Source organism: Acomys minous (genome assembly GCF_964271855.1).
Source record: "Acomys minous genome assembly, chromosome: 7".
NCBI classification, from domain to species: domain Eukaryota; kingdom Metazoa; phylum Chordata; class Mammalia; order Rodentia; family Muridae; genus Acomys; species Acomys minous.
The window spans coordinates 70,950,863-70,968,416 of record NC_140488.1 but is presented as its reverse complement, the minus strand read 5'-3'; the positions used below and the strand labels follow the sequence as shown (position 1 = coordinate 70,968,416).

General features: G+C 42.1%; 1 protein-coding gene and 1 pseudogene across 2 annotated transcripts; one reads left to right on the top strand and one right to left on the bottom strand.

Annotated features, from left to right (window-relative positions):
* The first annotated feature begins 517 nt into the window (after positions 1-517).
* Positions 518-4,099, top strand: MAGEE1 (MAGE family member E1). Its single transcript, XM_084789978.1, has one exon. The coding sequence runs from the start codon at positions 765-767 to the stop codon at positions 3,558-3,560; it is 2,796 nt and encodes a 931-aa protein (XP_084646104.1). The 5' UTR covers positions 518-764; the 3' UTR covers positions 3,561-4,099.
* Positions 4,100-8,498: 4,399 nt separating this feature from the next.
* LOC311602578 (large ribosomal subunit protein eL43-like) lies at positions 8,499-8,825 on the bottom strand (annotated as a pseudogene). The gene has a single exon. The product of its transcript is annotated as a large ribosomal subunit protein eL43-like (transcript).
* Between the last annotated feature and the right edge of the window lie 8,729 nt (positions 8,826-17,554).

The following is a 17,554-nucleotide window of genomic DNA, read 5'->3' as shown; positions in this document are numbered from 1 at the left end:
CCTGTATTGGTAAGGGGTAAGACTGTGCACAGTGCAGGTTTCTAGTCAGCTACAGGTTTTCTAATTAGAACTAAATCCTAGCCCTGGTTCTTTGGAGAAGGGGCAGGCACTTATAGTTGACAGTAATTTAAGAGTCATTAGATGCGTCAATAGAGAAAATGACAGAGGAAACAAGAGAAGGCATGAGAGCTGTACCCTTTCACGCACTACGCACATTTTTTTTTCCATAAACGGTTTTGAGGGAGACGCAATCCTTAAGGACACTAACTACCAATTTTGAAAATCTATGAAGGACCTGACACTTGAGTAGAGGTCCTCTAGTAGGTACCCTGACTCTGAGAAATAGCTAGTATTACCTCCATTTGCCCATCTACCTTCTCTCACCCTACCAAAGCCTCCCTCCTACCATTGCGCAGTTTTGGTGCAGAATCACCAGGTCCACTTTCGCAGACCCACGGGAGGGGCCAGGCGGGGCGGGGTCGTCTTGTCGCAGAGCCCAGCTGCGCCTGCGCGGACTGCGGCAGAAGGCGGGGTGTGAGAGGCGAGTATTCTGAGTCTAGCGTTCACTGTTGGCTAGAACCTTCCTTCTTTCCCACCGCCTCTAATTTCAGCTCCTGCGACTCGCTTGGAACTGGGGTAGTGGCGGCAGCGGCAGCACTCCTGCTAGCGGCAGTTCTGTGCAGAGGCGCCTACACACCTCGCGTCTTCATCTGTGAGATCGCGGGCCTGTCGGTGTCAGCTTCCACACACCGGTCGACAGGACCATGTCGCTGGTAAGCCAGAATTCGCGCCGCCGCCGCGGTGGAAGGGCCAGTGCGCGCAACAGCAGCAGCAATGCTCTCCCTGCTGCCGTGCCAGGCCCAGACGTCCCCCGGGATCCCAGCGACCCCCAGATCCTCCAGGGCCTCTGCGCCTCTGAGGGCCCTGGCACCTCCATGCTGCCCACTCCCGGGGAGGGACCAAGCACCTCTGTGCCGCCCACCGCCTCAGAGGGCTCAAGCGCCTCCGGGCAGCTCATCATCTCTGAGGGGCCGGACACCTCCAAGCTGCCCACCTCGGGTGAGGGTCCGGGCAGCTCCCGGCCTCCTGCCATCTCTGCTGTGTCAATCACCTCCTCAGAGGGCCCGAGCACCTCTGTGCCGCCCACTGCTCCTAAGGGCTCAAAGGCCTCTGAGCATCTCACTGTCTCTGAAGGGCTGAACATCACCACTGAGCAGCCCCACTCCGATGAGGTCCCTGACATGCAGCCCACCCTGGGTGAGGGCCCGGGAACCTCCGTGACGCCCACCTTCTCCGAGGAGTCGGGCATTTCCGTACCGCTTCCCTCCGGTGAGGGCCTGAGCACCTCCGTGTCGCCCACCATCTCGGAGGGACCGGGCATCAATGTGTCCTCCCCCATTAGTGAGGCCCCAGGCACTTCGGTGCCTCCCAATGCCTCTGATGGACTGGGCATCAACCTGCCGCCCACCTCTGGCAAGGGCCCGAGTATCTTCGGGCTGCTCTCGGTTTCGGAGGAACCAGACATCTCCGTGTCGCCCCCCTCCGCTGAGGGACTGTGCACCTCCATGCCGCCCCCCTCCGGTGAGGTCCAGAGCACCTGGGTACCGCCCACCATCTTGGAGGGATCTAGCGTCAATGTGCCGCCCACCGCCAAAAAGGGACTGCGCACCTCGGTGCGGCCTGCTGCCCGTGAGGGCCCGAGCGCCTCAGCTGAGGGCCTGGGCACGTCCCTTCAATCCGTTTCTGCTGAAGGCTTCAGCATCTCGATGGGGCCTTATGCTGCGGAGGGATCCGCCACCTGCGGACTGCTTCCCTGCAGTGAAGGCCCCAGCACCTCTGGGCTGCACACTCTGGGGGAGGGGCCGAGCACCTCGCAGATGCCCCTAGCTGCTGAGGGCCCTATCATTTCCGGGATGCTTACTGCAGCTGAAAACCCTGGAGCAGCGTTGGGCTACAGTGCTCCTGTGGGCATGAACTTATACAAGTGCACCTCCCTCGCTCTGCAAAAGGCCGCCGCAGCTCCCGCTGTACGCCCAAAGCGTTCTGAAGCCCCCCTGGAATTCCAGGTCCTGAGAGACAGTGAGGATTCCAACTCCATTACCATTATGGGCCTTGGCACCGCCCACGTTGCCCTTACCCTCAAGCCTCAAGATCCTATGGAGCAAAATGTCGCAGAATTGTTGCAGTTTCTGCTGTTGAAGGATCAGAGCAAGTATCCTATCAAGGAATCTGAAATGAGGCAATTCATTGTCCAAGAATATCGCAACCAGTTCCCGGAGATCCTCAAGCGAGCAGCAGCCCAACTGGAATACATTTTTAGGTTTGAATTGAAGGAGCTAGATCCAGAGGAACATACCTACATCCTGCTCAACAAACTGGGGCCTGTGCCCTTTGAAGGGCTACAAGACATCCCAAATGGGCCGAAGATGGGTCTCTTGATGATGATCCTGGGACACATATTCCTAAATGGCAACCAAGCCAGGGAAGCTGATATTTGGGAGATGCTGTGGAGATTCGGAGTGCAGCGTGAAAGAAGGCTTTCTGTGTTTGGGAACCCGAAGAGGCTTCTGTCTGTAGAGTTTGTGTGGCAGCGTTACCTGGACTACAGGCCGATAACTGACTGTGTACCAATTGAGTATGAGTTTTACTGGGGCCCACGATCCCACCTAGAAACCACCAAGATGAAAATTCTGAAGTTTATGGCCAAGATCTATAACAGAGATCCTATGGACTGGCCAGCACAGTACAACGAAGCCCTGGAAGAAGACGCTGTCAGAGATGTTGCTCGTGACTGGCGAGCTGTTCCTCACTTTAGGAGGCCCTTTTTCCAGGAAGTTTCTCCAGAGCTCCTGGCTTCTGATTTAGATGTTTCTGGCTATCCCTCAAAGTACTCTCCCCATTCATGGCCTGAGTCAAGGTTAGAGAGCAAGTCAAGGAAACTGGTCCAGTTGTTTCTGCTGATGGATTCAACTAAGCTGCCTATACCAAAGAAAGGAATTCTGTATTACATTGGTCGAGAGTGTAGCAAAGTGTTCCCTGACCTCCTGAATCGCGCTGCTCGCACCCTAAACAACGTGTATGGGACGGAGCTGGTGGTCCTCGATCCCAGAAACCACTCCTACACCCTGTACAACCGAAGAGAAATGGAAGATACTGAAGAGATTGTGGACAGTCCAAACAGGCCGGGCAACAATTTCTTAATGCAGGTTCTAAGCTTCATCTTTATAATGGGCAACCATGCTAGGGAGTCGGCAGTCTGGGCCTTTCTGAGGGGGTTGGGGGTTCAAAACGGAAGAAAGCATGTGATTACCTGCAGGTATTTGAGTCAGCGCTACATAGACAGTTTGCGGGTTCCTGACAGTGATCCGGTGCAATATGATTTTGTATGGGGCCCTAGAGCCCGCTTGGAAACCTCCAAGATGAAAGCCCTGCGATATGTTGCTCGTATCCACAGAAAGGAGCCACAGGACTGGCCGGAGCAGTACCGGGAGGCTATGGAAGATGAGGCCAATCGAGCTGAAGCTGGGCACCGGCCATTGGTTGTTCGCAACTTGCGATAGATTAATGTGTTGCAGTCAGTGAGGCCTTGTATGGCCAGGCCTAGAGCCTTGGTTCTCATGTATTGGGGTTGGGGGGGGGTACGTATTGTATTTGGCATTTGTGTTCCAGTTCCATTTATGTATTTTCATAATTAGTTCTTGTTTGGTATCTTGAACTGTTTTAATTGTTTTACTAATACTGTCCAGTAATGTAAATGTGATTGACCACTTGCTGTCTCTCTCTGTTGTACTTTGCTATAAGAGTTTTGATAGTGTTATAAAGTGTTTTGGGACTCTTTCCATCTTGTTGCATTGTCTGAAAGAGAATATATAGCACATAGCTATAGATATAGGCTTTTCCTTGAAAGCTTGAAAAAAACCATCAGTAAAGTGATCTAGCTTCAGATGTTAAACAAACAAATATACAACAACTGACAAAGCACTAAGTTGTGGCTGGCTTCCCTTTCTGTCTGCTATTGTGTAAAGAATACTAATGTTTACCTGTATTTGCTTTGCTGTACTAAAATGTATTGAACAATAAAAGTGTAATAAATCAGAAATTCTAATGCACTAATTTATTCAATAAATTATGAGCCTCCTCTCAATAATGGGCACAGTAGTATACTCTAGTTATAGTATGTACATAAGATATAGCACTTTCTCTAGAAGTCAAGGACCAGCAGCTTTATTATGATATACTAAGTGCTGTATAATACACAGAGTTCTATGGGAGATAAGAGATGATACATCAGTCTAATTCTCTTATCCAAAAAGTCCGAGTGAACAGAGTGTGCTCTTGATACAACATGAAGTAAGTGGACTTAAATCTTCACAATAGTCTTCAGTGAGCACTGGTATGGATTGAAGTCAGTGATTTGAAGGTAAGAGGTTTCACATGTCATAAGCTGTCTTATTAAGATAGCAGGGTCATGGTGCTGGAGTGATAGTTCAGTGTTTAATAGTATTTACTGCTCTCCCAGAGGACCCACTTTGGGTACCTCACAGTTGCCTGTAACTCAAGCTCCAGGGGATTCAATGCCTTCTGGCCCCAGCAGGCACTCAAAGATATACACATCCACATGAATAAAAAGGTAATCAAAAGATATGTGAGTCAGAGGGTGGGGGATATAGCTCAGAGTGTTTTCACAAGGCCCTGGGTTCTGTCCCAAGCACCACATAAACCAGATATGGTGCCTCACACCTGTAGTTCTGGAACTCAGTAAATAGAGGCAGGGGGTGCAGAAGTTCAAGGTTATTATGAGCTACATAGAGAGTTCAAGGCCAGTCTGGGATACATGAGGCCTTGTCTTAAATAAATACTTTAGGAAGTTGTTTGGATCAGCTTCCCCCGAGTTATAGTGCACTTTTAATATGTATGCCCAAACGGTATGTCTTTCTTACCCTTTCCAGCCCCACGGGTCAGGAAACATCAAAGGAGGAAGAGACCATGGAAAGAATTTAAGAGCTGGAGAAGGGTGGGAGTGAGTGCCGTGGAATGCAAAGTTCTGCATGGCTGTTGCACGTGTGAACTTACACTAGCTATGGTTACCCTCACAAGATCAGTCTAGCCATAGATGGGGAAAAGTGCTCTCCAGGCTCCAGCGTTACTGCAGAGCTATTGATAACTGCTGTGGGAGGGAGAATAAGTCTTTTTAAAATGAGTGGCCACTGGTAGATTTTCCATGCTCCAGTAGATGGCCCCACACCCACGCATATAGGAGCAAGACAAATTGGACTTTATATGTGTATATATACATATATGTATGTATATAAATACATATATAATGGGCATATATATGTATATATATATTGAGAGAGGATATGTTGGAGAGGACTTTGAGGGAGTTGGAAGGGAAAATGGGGGATGGATATGATCATGGTTCATGATATATATGTATGATGTTCTCAAGAATAAAGAAGAATTGTATTTTAAAAAGGACTGGAGAAACGGCTCAGAAGTTAAGAGCACTTGCTACTCACCTAGAGGACCTCAGTCCAGTTTCCCAGCACCCATCTGAAGCAACTCACAGCTACCTGGAACTCCAGCTTCAGGGACCGTCCACTCTCTTCTGGATTCCACAGGTACCTGCCCACCCATGGTATACACACAAACACATGTGCATGCATGTGCATGCACTTACACATAATTAAAAGTAGATATGTTTAAAACATTTAAATGAGTACATACATGCATAAATACATAAAATAAATCTCCAGCTCTCAGTGGTCTACACGAACCCACTTTTTGAACCCATTTTATATGATCGCCATAGTTCCCTGTCATTCTGTTTATATTGTCTTCATTCGGGTAAACAAGCTAAAGGAGTAGCCCACATACAGAAAATTCTATTTTACTAGCAAAGATAAAATAGCCATACTAGAATAATATAGTGCTTTAAAAACTTTCTGCTCAGGTGCATTATAGTCCACTGGCAAAATCCAAGTCAGATAGTCAAGCTTGCTGCCTATGGAAGGAGAATATTCTTCTTCCAAGGAAGGATAGGACCTAACTGGGAAGCTGCACAAATTCTAAATGAAGAAATTAGTTGACCATATAACAATTTAGTATTTGCTGTGCAGTGGAAAGCTATTGAAAGATTTTGATCTGAGGAATGGAAGGACTGGAGTTAGTTTTGATAGAAGTCTGTTAGATTTTGTACTGAACACCTAGGGCCAAGGAAAACAGAACTTCTAATTTTAGGATAGCATTTCTTTCCTAATTCTTTTATTAAAAGAGATAATATTCAAGGAAAATTGAACTAAAATAAAGTCAGGAAGCCTTTTGTATTTTTAATAAAATACCTGACAAAACAATTTTCACCACATGAAGATATTAAAAGACTGATGCATAGCATAAGATTGTGTAGTCCAGAGCTATAGTGCCTGGCACAAAATCATGGTGTCCCTGATTGTCAGATATGGGACACTGAATGTGTTGCTTAACACCTTTGCACTTCAGTAACCCTGTTTGTAAAATGGGCATAATGATTTTACTTGGCCCACAATTTTGTAATAATTAAATGTAACCTGTAAAATACAACAAGACCAGATATAGTTAGCAAAATATAGATGATGATGCAGGTTGATTTTTCCAGGAATAGAACTGGGAAGTGGACATTTGCATGAAAGTTTTATTGGGGTGTGTGTTGGTGTTCAGAACCTATGAGAAAGCAAAGGAAGTAGGAATTTGCAGAATTGTCATGATAGTTACAACAATTAGTTGATTTCACCAGCAAATTTCAAGCCAAGGTGACCATTTAGAGTTGTCCTAAGTTAGGAAAGGGGGACTGAATTTTTATGCTTCCATAGTGCTTAGTCATTGGATGTATTATCCTGTCTCTTGGTAAAGCACCTTGTTCATGGGTAAGTCAGTTCTTCCCAGGCAAGAATGGTCTGTGTAAGTATAAACCTAGTGATAGCTAGAGGGATAAGTGCTTCAATCCTGTAGAATTAGGGCAACTGGGTGGTGCATAATAATTCCCTAAAGTTGTTACTTAATTCCATTTAACCCCGCCCTCTGTAATTTTCCTTTCTCTTATTGTTATTGTCACTAATGTGGTCATCAAAAGGGATCAGATACCTTTCCATTGGTCTTCATAGGTGTTGTTCATCTATATCAAGGAACCATTTTACTTCTGGGATGACCTTCTTGAAAGAAGGACTCTGATAATGTATCTTTTACTAGTCAAGCTCTGTATCAGTTTTCCATGTTTCTTACTAGATGTGGTTCTTTTGTAGTAGCATATATTCATTGTACAGAATATTGGCTTCTGTTATGACTTTCTCATGCATATATATCATGTACTTTGATCTTTGTTACCTCATCACACTCTCTTGTCTTTTGTCCCCCATCCTGCTGGTCCTGTTACCCTTCCGAAATAATTCTCTTTATGCTTTCAAGTCTTACTTTATTTTATTTATGCCTAGATTGTATATATGGGAGAAAACATGAGGTATTTGTTTTTCTGGGCCTGGCTTATTTTGCTTAACATGATGATCTTCAGCTCCACTCATTTTCCTGCAATAATGTGTGTTCTTTTATGGTTACATTGTGTATATATACCCATTTCTTTATGTAGCCACCTATTGATGGACACCTACACTGACTGTGATCACAATTTGGGGATTGTGAATTGTGCCACAATAAACATGGATGAGTAGGCATCTCAGTGCCACACTAATATGGAATCTTGAAGATAAATACCTAGCAATGCTATAACTGGATAATATGGTAATTTTATTTCTTTTTGCTTGGGGAACATCCAGATTGACTTCTGTAGTGGGTACATTAATTTACATTTCAATAAATAGTCTGTAGAGGGTGCTTTCGCCCCCCTCCTGCCCCCGTATCCTCACCAGAATTTGTTGCTTATTTTGATTGTAGCCAGTCTGACCAGGGTCAGATGGATTAGAATGTACTTTTGGTGTACCTTTCTCTGATAGTCAAGAATGTTAGATAATTTTTGAATGTATTTGTCTGTCTATAACTCCAGGCTATCTAAAGCTTTCATCTGGCATCTTGCAGCTCCATGCTTGAACACACACACACACACACACACACACAAATAAAATAAACCTTTTTTAAAAAGCTGTTACATGGAAGAGAAAATATGATTATGGGCTTAATAACTATCAACTTTGTTAAGTATATAGTACCAGAGTAGTCATATTTAAGATGAATATGTTTTGGTATTTATTTTTTTTCCTGAGTGAAATAACTTTGTTCTGTCTCTTTCTAGATTAGAATATTTCAATGAACAGTGACAGAAATTTGGTAAGTAAATGGCAGTCATTGGATTTGGATGAAAATATGTGATGTAATAAAATACCTAGGTCTCCGATAATCACCCAAAATGCAAAAACTAAATCATCACTCCAAGACAATCCCAGTCACTAAATGAGAAAAGGTGGGAAATTAGTAGAAAACAAGTTTTTTGTCTGTTTTTTGTTTTGTTTTACGTAAATTAACCCATTTATTGCAGGCTAGGTAAGTCTCAAACAGTAGTGCTTCTATTGGTCTTTCAGTTCCTTGAGTCTTCTGATGGCAGACTTCACTGTGACAGCAGAAGTGGTGTGGTAGGTCCAGGGCCCACCAGCCACTGTTTTCATGTAGGAGCCACAGTGCCATATACCAACCGCTCATTTCTTCATCTTTGTCTTGCCACAGGAGCAAGTGTACTTGGCATGCTGGCTGATTTCCATTTTCTTCACCATTTTCTGGAGAGAGGCACCATAGAAGGTCCTGTATTTCCCAATGATCCTAACCTTTTTGGTGTGTTTAGCCATCTCTCTAGAAACAAAGCCTGATACCAAGTATTTTTTAGTATTGCTTAAATGAAGATCAAATAGCATTTTTACTTCTTCCCTTCTTGAAAGTAGTATTATTGACATTCAGTGCTTACTGAAATTATTTCTTAATGAATTCAAAGTAAATGATTACTTTTCCAGGCAGGGCCAGCATACCACTCCCAGCAAAACCAAGCTCTCTAAAAGAGTACATACATAAAATGGTTATTTCATTTTTATCTCTTACAATTATTTCTAAACTCAGTACAATCAGGGTTTTCTTCCACCAGTCAACTTCAGTTGCTCTTCACAATATATGTGATAGCATCTAAATTGAAAAGTCCACTGATCACTTTCAGAAACTGATCTTTTTAGTGACTTTTGACAATTGTTTTTTACTTCTCTATATTATACACATTGAAACCGTACTCTCTCAGTTTCTTCCTGGTCCACTAACAACAGTTTTCCTGTCTTAGAATTCTAGGAAAACACAAGGATTAGAGCCTGTTTTCCTTGCCTACATCCCTCCCTAGTTAATTCACTTGTCTATTATTTCCTAGGTTTGCAAGTTATGTGTGGTGCTAGACAGTCCATATTTTAGTCTTAATCTCGGAACTTGGGTTCCACCAGGAAGTCCTCTCATATCCAACTAACTTATCAAATTGTTCACTTTTATATATAATATACATTGCATTCTAAAATGCCCAAATTTGAGCTCTTGGAATTTACTTTCAAATATGTTCTCTCTATAGATGTTCTCATCTTAAAGAAGATTGGTTGAAAATAAAAGATGGTTAGTTAATTCTTAAAGTTAATCAGTATAAAAGCTTAGGACCATGCCAGATTGCCTTTCGTTCAAGCATATTAGAAATCCCAGTATGCTAGCAAATTCTGATAGTTCTGCCATGGACTCCAGCATTTCTACTGTGTTCTATCTACCTGGATTATTGATGTGGGCTTAGAACATCTCTCCCTACTTCTGACATAGCTCTAGGCAATTTATTCTCAGCACAATAGTTAGAAGAGTTCTGGAAAAATATATTAATTTCTATAAATGGCTTGCATCTCCTTTCAATGTGTTATTTTGCTCACAATACATACTTCAGTCTTATGGTGCAGCCCATAATTCTTTTCTGGCTTTATCTCTTACTACACTTTTCTTTCTTACACTTCTATTTTGTCTACTTATTGGACAAATCAGACAGGGTATACACTGTGGGCTTTTCTAATTGTTCTCATTACCTCAAATATATAAATGGCTTATGGATTTCTTTTATGACTTTACCAAAAGTAAAGTTTTACAGCATTTTAGGAAAAATAGTCCATCTGAAACTATAATTTTCCTTCTATGTTTTGTTTATTCTTCCCAGTACAAACTATCAATAATCTATCTTAAAGAATCAATATTAGGTTCTTATTACATAGCAAGTTCATGGCCACCCTGGGCTACGTGATATCCTGCATCAAACAACAGCAGCAACAATTGGAATTTGGACTTGGGATTCCTGTTTTTTCTTGCCTACTTGTCCCTTTTGTCTCAGCATTGTAATTTGCATAAAGATAACTTGAGTTATCTTTAGATAACTTCTATCTCACTTACATAGACTTTGGACTTGGAGGAAGTTGGGAATTAGCAGTACTAGTATAGAATAAATGTATTTGCACATGAATAAATGTATTTGGATGTTAAATGTGGAATGCTATGGTTTTAATGCATCTCTTAAAAGTTGACTCCTGGAAAATTTGATCAGTAAATCCATTATGTTAATGGTATTTGCATATACGGACTTTGGGAAGTAATTAGAATCAAATGAAGTCATTGTGGTCCTTGTCTCTCTTTTTGCCACCATAAGGCAAATAATTTGACTTTTCCTCAAATTTTTGCTCCCAGAAACAGCATTTGAAGGTACTGTTCTTGGGCTGGAGAGATGGCTCAGCGGTTAAGAGCATTGCCTGCTCTTCCAAAGGACCTGGGTTCAATTCCCAGCACCCACATGGCAGCTCACAACTGTCTGTAACTCTAAGATCTGACACCCTCACACCAACACACATAAATTAAAATTAAATGAAGGTGCTGTTCTTTCTCTTTCTGTCTCTCAGTGCTTTTACAGAAAAATCTGTTGAGTATAATAAGTATGTGGGTTTGTTTAGGACCTTTCTACCCTGTTTCACTGGTCAGTTAGTCTCTTTATTTTGGTAGCATCAAGTAGCATGTAGCCACAGGTATCCACGTTCTTTTAAAAATCACATAAAACCTAGTCACAAAAACTATATTAATTTTGCTTTAGAAAAATATTTGAGAACTTTTAATATACACAAAAATACTCCAATATACCTAAGACAAAAAATTTAAAACAAGAGTGCAGAGTGCTTTACATACAGCTTCCTATATTAATTGACATGAAAACTTTAAAAAAAAAAGCATGGCTGTGGAAGAATAAAACAAACACCTCATTTTTTTCCATTGCAACCCTCATTTTCTATGGATTCCATTTGTGTGCCTCTTCTACTAAGTTTCTGAATGCTTAGATGGTCCAGTACTTTCCTAGCTAGATTCGTGATTTTCATCCTTTGCTTTTCCAAACTCCTTCTTAGAAGATGTTTTTCTTGGCTTCAATTCAAAATTTGGCATAACACTTCACTGACAATCTGGCAGACCCTCCTATGGGCTCCTGTTTACTTAGTTTGAATGTATCTATAGGGGACAGTGTGGCTTGGACTCCATAATTACATTTGGATTACAATTTCTTTATGGCGTATTTCACAGTGGAATTGTGAGACTTCTAGTTTTGCCTTTGCTCTTTTAGCAGAAGTTACTTTGGATGATTGGATTTTTCTTCAGTTTCATGCAAAATTCAGGATTCTTTTTCTTATTTGTATGGAATATGGCCTAGAAATGTTGAGATTAAAAAAAACACTTTATTTATCCCATTGGTTCATAAGGCAGAATATTAATTCTTCCAATCCATAAGTACCAGGTACAGAACCATTTATTTGTTCCTTCTTTGATCACAGTGTTTTGTAGATTTTAGTATAGTTTCTACTTTGTTGGCTAAATTTATTCATAAGTACATATATTTTGTTTGTATTATAAATGAATTGTTTTTTATATTTTTGAATAATTTGCCAATAATGTTAGAAACATAATTGAGTTTTGTGTGTTGATTTTGTAACCTACAACTGTTCTTAATTTTACAAATTAATCTATTTATTCACTTTACATCCTGATTGCAGCCCCTCTCATCTTCTCCCAGTACCCCATTCTCCTCCCTCCTTCTCCTCATAGAAGAGGGAGGTCCCCCATGGGTACCAACCCACCCTGGCACATTAGGTCATTGTAGCACATCTTCTCCCACTGAGGCCAGACAAGACAGCCCAGTTAGGGGAATGGGATCCAAAGGGAGGCATCAAAGTCAGAGACAGCCCCCACTCCAGTTGTTGGGGGATCCACATGAAGCCCAAGCTGTGTATCTGCTATGTGGGGGGGGGGGGGAGCGGGGAGGAGGAGCACTAGGACCAGTCCATGCATACCCTTTGGTTGGTGGTTCAGTCTCTATAAGCCCCCATGGTTTGGTGTATCTTTTACAACTTCTGTACATAAGATCATATCATCTGCCAGAAGGACATCTTCCTTACCGTTTTGAATTGCTCTGTTTGTTCCACTGGTCTGTTGCTTTGGATAGGACTGCCAGTACTATATCGATCAGACGTGATGAGTGAAACATCCTTGTCATGTTATTGGCCTTAGGAGAAAAGCTTCTCTCGCTTTGCAGCATTGAGTCTATGCTATCTGTGGTTTTGTAATATTTTAAAGGCATTTTGTTTTGAGGGACATCTTTCCATACTGAATTATCAAGTGTTTAACCTGAAAGGTTGTTATATGCTGTCAAATACCTTCTCTACATCTGTTAAGATAATCACAATTTTTGGTCCTTCATTCTATTGATGTTGTATATAGCAATTATTTAGCTGTGTGTTGATCCGTTCCTTGAGCTTGTTTGGAGGGTCTAGCAGGGGAGCACAGCTGCTCAACTACTAGAGGAGCTACTCACCCTCCTCTGTTCTAAGAAGGTTGTCCTCTTGAACCAAGTGTGCAGCTTCAGGAGGGACACACATGGAGGAAGGAAGGGGCCACTCGCCTAGCCAGCTAGAGCAGCTAAATCAGCCCTAGTGATCAATGGGGTGACAGATGTTGCAGCCAGATCACCCTCACATCCTACTGAGCCATTCCTATACTCCAGAAATACATCCTACTTCATTTTGGTGATTGGTAATGTTAACATTGAATATTATTTTGAATACTATTGAATAATATTTTGTTGAAGATCTTTGCATTTATACTCATCAGGAATGCTGCTTATATTTTTTTCTTCCTGACTCATTGTCTGCCTTCATTATAAGGTAACAACAGTTTAATTTTTATGGAAGTGTTCCCTCCTCTTGAATTTTTGGAAAAAAAATTGGAGAGGATTGGTATGATGTTTTCTTAAACATTTGGTAGAGTTCATCCACCAAGCCTTTAGTTACTGGGCAGAGGGCATGAAGGAATGTTGCTTGCTTTCTTAGAGCAACTGGGACCACCTGCGTAGGGGTGGTATTACCCATAGTGATCTGGGCTTTCCCACATCAATCATCAATCAAGAAAATGCACTTATAGGGTTGCCTACAGAAAATCTTTTTTATTTAAATAATTTATTCAGATTACATCTTGATTCTTATCCCCTCACTTGTACCTTCCCACTCCCCCTTCCTCCCTCTTTCACCCTATTCCCCTCCCCTAGGCCTATGACAGAAGAGGACCTCCTCCCCCACCATATGGTCACAGCCTATCAGGTCTCATCTGGGTAGCCTGCTTCCCCTTCCTCTGAGTGTCACCAGGCCTCCCCACCAAGGGGAAGTGGTCAAATAGGGGGCACCAGAGTTCATGTCAGAGTCTGTCCCCACTCTCCACACAACTGTGGACAATGTGCTGTCCATTGGCTAGATCTGAACAGGTGGTCTAGGTTTACTGCATGTGTTGTCCTTGGTTGGTGCAATAGTTTGTGCAGGCCCCCGTGGGTCCAGATCCTTGATGTTCTTCTTGTAGGGTTTCAGGAGCCTCTGGGTCCTTCTATATCCCCATTCTCCCATACCTGGAGTCCCAATAGCAAGTCCCAGCATCTGTCCCAACCCCACATGCACACTGAGTGAAGACTCTCAGAGGACATCCATGCTGGGCTACTGTCCAATTATAAGTGAGCATATACCATGTGTATCTTTCTGGGTCTGGGTTAACTCATTCAGGATGATTATTTCTAGATTCCATTCATGTGCCTGCAAATTTCAAGATTTCCTTATTTTTAATAGCTGAGTAGTATTCCATAGTGTAAATGTACCACAGTTTCTTTATCCATTCTTCTACAGAGGGACACTTAGGCTGTTTCCATGTTCTGGCTATTATGAATAAGGCTGCTATGAACATGGTTGAGCAAATTTTCTTGTTGTGTGCTAGAGCATCTTCTGGGTATAGTCCAAGGAGTGGAATAGCTGGGCCTTGAAGAAGCCCTATTCCCAGTTTTCTGAGATAGCACCAGATAGATTTCCAAAGTGGCTGTACTAGTTTACATTCCCACCAGCAATGGGCGAGTGTTCCCCTTCCTCCACATCCTTGCCAGCATGTGGTGTCGCTTGAATTTTTGATCTTAGCCATTCTGATGGGTGTAAGATGGAATCTCAGAGTCGTTTTGATTTGCATTTCCCTGATGACAATGGGTATTAAACATTTCTTTTAGTGTTTCTCATTCATTCAGTATTCCTCTGTTGAGAATTCTCTGTTTAGCTCTGAACCCCATTTCTTAATTGGGTTATTTGGTTTGGTGGTGTTTAATTTCTTGAGCTCTTTTTATATTTTAGATATTAGACCTTTGTCAGATGTAGGGTTGGTGAAGATCTTTTCCCAGTCTGTAGGCTGTCACTTTGTTCTGTTGACAGTGTCTTCTCCCTTACAGAAGCTTCCCAGTCTCATGAGGTCCCATTTATTAATTGTTGACCTTAGGCTTACAGAAAATCTTGTGGGAGCATTTTCTCAGTTGAGAAGCCCTCTTCCCAAATGATTCAGCTTGTGTCAAGTTGACATAAAACTGACCAGCACAATAGTCATTATTATTTTTAATAGTTTTGTCTTTTTCCCCTAGTACTAACAACAAAATTGTTTTATATACCACAACTACGATATGCAAAATTTAAATGTGTACTTGTTTAGTTTGTATTTTACACTTTGATATATTTTCATGTTATTAATATTATTTTGCTCAAAGAATTCTCTTTAGAATTTTGTATAGCATGGGTATGGTGGTGATAAACCCCCTGTAAATCATTCTTTACCTTAAAAAAGGTTATTTCTTCTTCATTTATGAAATAAAACTTTGTCAGGCAAAATGTACTTGATCAGTATTTGCCTCCCTCCAGCTCTCTGAATGCATTATTCCATCCTCTTCTAGACTATAAATTTTCTATTGAAAATCTTCTTGACCCTTTTTGAAATTTCTTCATATGTCTTTTGTTTTATCTTGCTGGTTTTAGGGTCTTTTCTTCGTATTTGATTTGGTTTGGGTTTTGTTTGTTTTGTTTTGTTTTGTTGGCAATTTGATAATAATGTATCTTGGAATCATGCTTCTTTGATTAATTTGAAGAAGTTTGAGCTTCTGTGCCTAGATTTTCATAGTCTACTCCAGAACTGGAAAAAATTTGTAATCCTTGCTTTTCCCTCACACTTCTTCAACTCAAATGTTCCATGTGTTGAGGCTATTTCATACATCTCATCACATACATACTTTTTATTCCATGTCCTTCTCTTTTCTTCTTTCTTTTCTGACCATATTGTCAAATAACCCATCTTTAATGTCACAAAGTCTTTTGCCATGGTCAGTTCTGGTGGTTCTCTCTGTTGTGTTTTTATTTCATCAATTGTATTTTCAGGTCTAGAAATTTAAAATTATAGTTTCAACCTTTCTGCTAAGTTTTAAATTTGGACATGTTCCCTGATTTTTTTTAAACAATTTATGGGATTTTTGTTTTTGTTTGTTTGTTTGCTGATCCTTTTTTTAAACTAATACTTTTGAGTCTTCATTAGCTGGTTGAAATCTTCATTTTTGTGATATCAGCTCCTGAGATCATTATGTTATTTTGGTGGTGTCATGTCTCCTTAATTTAAGTTACCTTTCTTTGCTTTCTGCAAGTTTGATGGAGTTGCTTCATGATGCAGAGTTTTAGCCTAAGTTTTATTCCAGAAATTACTTTTTTTATGGGTACATGCTTTTTTTTTTTTTACAAGTTACATGCTGGGTGGTATAAAGTGATTTCCATGCTAATGATAAAGACACCTAGGTAGTCTGTGTGCTGTGTCAGCTGAGGTTGCTGTTGATGAAGTTTACTAGGCTCCTTGGTAGCTGAGCTCTGGTTATACTCTGATAGTTAAGGTTATTGGGCATTGGGATGATCTCTTTTCTCCTCCCAGGAATGTTTTGACTGAAAGGCTCCCTCTTGGTACTCGGACTGGCTTGTGGTATCACTTTCCAGAAGTCTCAGTACTGTGATGTTAGTATATGATGCGTGGCACTTGTGGTGTGGCCACTGAGCTGAGGCCTCACACAGGCATTCCTGGAGATACTATTTCTCTAGGATCCAGGAAATTATTGACACTTATGTGTGGAGTGCAGATACTCCTGCAATATTTCAGAGGGTGTGTAAGGCATGAGTGCTTATGAGGTAACCAGGCGTGATAAAAAAAAAATGGTATTAAAAGCCTGTGCAGAGTTTGAGCAGCTTTGCAGTCTTGGCAGCCCCGCCCCCCAGCTTTCTGTGGTGACGGATGTATTATAAGCATGCTCAGTGGGAGTTTCTCTCCAGAGCCTGAACTTGGAACGAGCTTGCTATGGTGGGTAGTGCCAATGTTTGAGATAAGCGCATGTTAATCAGGAGCAGTGCTCAGGTTTCAGTCAAACCCCAGGGGCTACACTTCAACATCCTTATCACAACTTTTAAGGACTCTCTGCAATGGCTTCCTGTCTAGACTGTTTCTTTTGGCGACTAGGAGAGGTTGCCACAGAAACCTTCAATGACTCTGTGGTCATCAATATCACTGCAAAAGAAGCCCTCTTGCTCCTAACAGGCAGTGGCAGCTCAGTATACAGACCTCATCAACATGATCCGTAGCAGCAGCAGGGACTACAGATACCCACATAACCTCTGGAGGTAACAGGACCACCGTCACCAACATGGCTTCCGGTGGGCACAGCAGTACCATAAAGGTCTTAAGAGGAGGCCCAATCCAGAAAAGGAATCTTTCTCCAGGCTGTTTGCACACCACCCTGACGGCCCTACTCAGCAAAGCAACGGCTCGCTCCCCTGTCCACTGCAGCCCTGTTCGCACACCTGTCGCTGCTGCAGCTGCTGCTGTATCTCTAGGTCCGCCTCTGCTGCATGCATCCTGCTCTGTTATGCCATCTTTCTCCCCACCTCTCCATCACATTTATTCATCGAAGTGGCATTACAAACTGCAGTGTGCCACACAGTATTATTTTCCCCCAAACAGCTTTACAAGCAAGTGTTTATTGTATCGAGTAATTGGTACGGTTAAAATTTCTGTTTTCTGAAGCACTATACATACTGGACTGAGACTCGTCTCGGACATCTTGTCGTTGTCCAGAGTCAGGGTGATTTGTTGCTGGCCAGGGTGTCTGGGAGAAAGG

Bases quoted from the DNA above. Each gene is read 5' to 3' on its own strand.
- MAGEE1 (XM_084789978.1), top strand. From the start codon at position 765: ATGTCGCTGGTAAGCCAGAATTCGCGCCGCCGCCGCGGTGGAAGGGCC.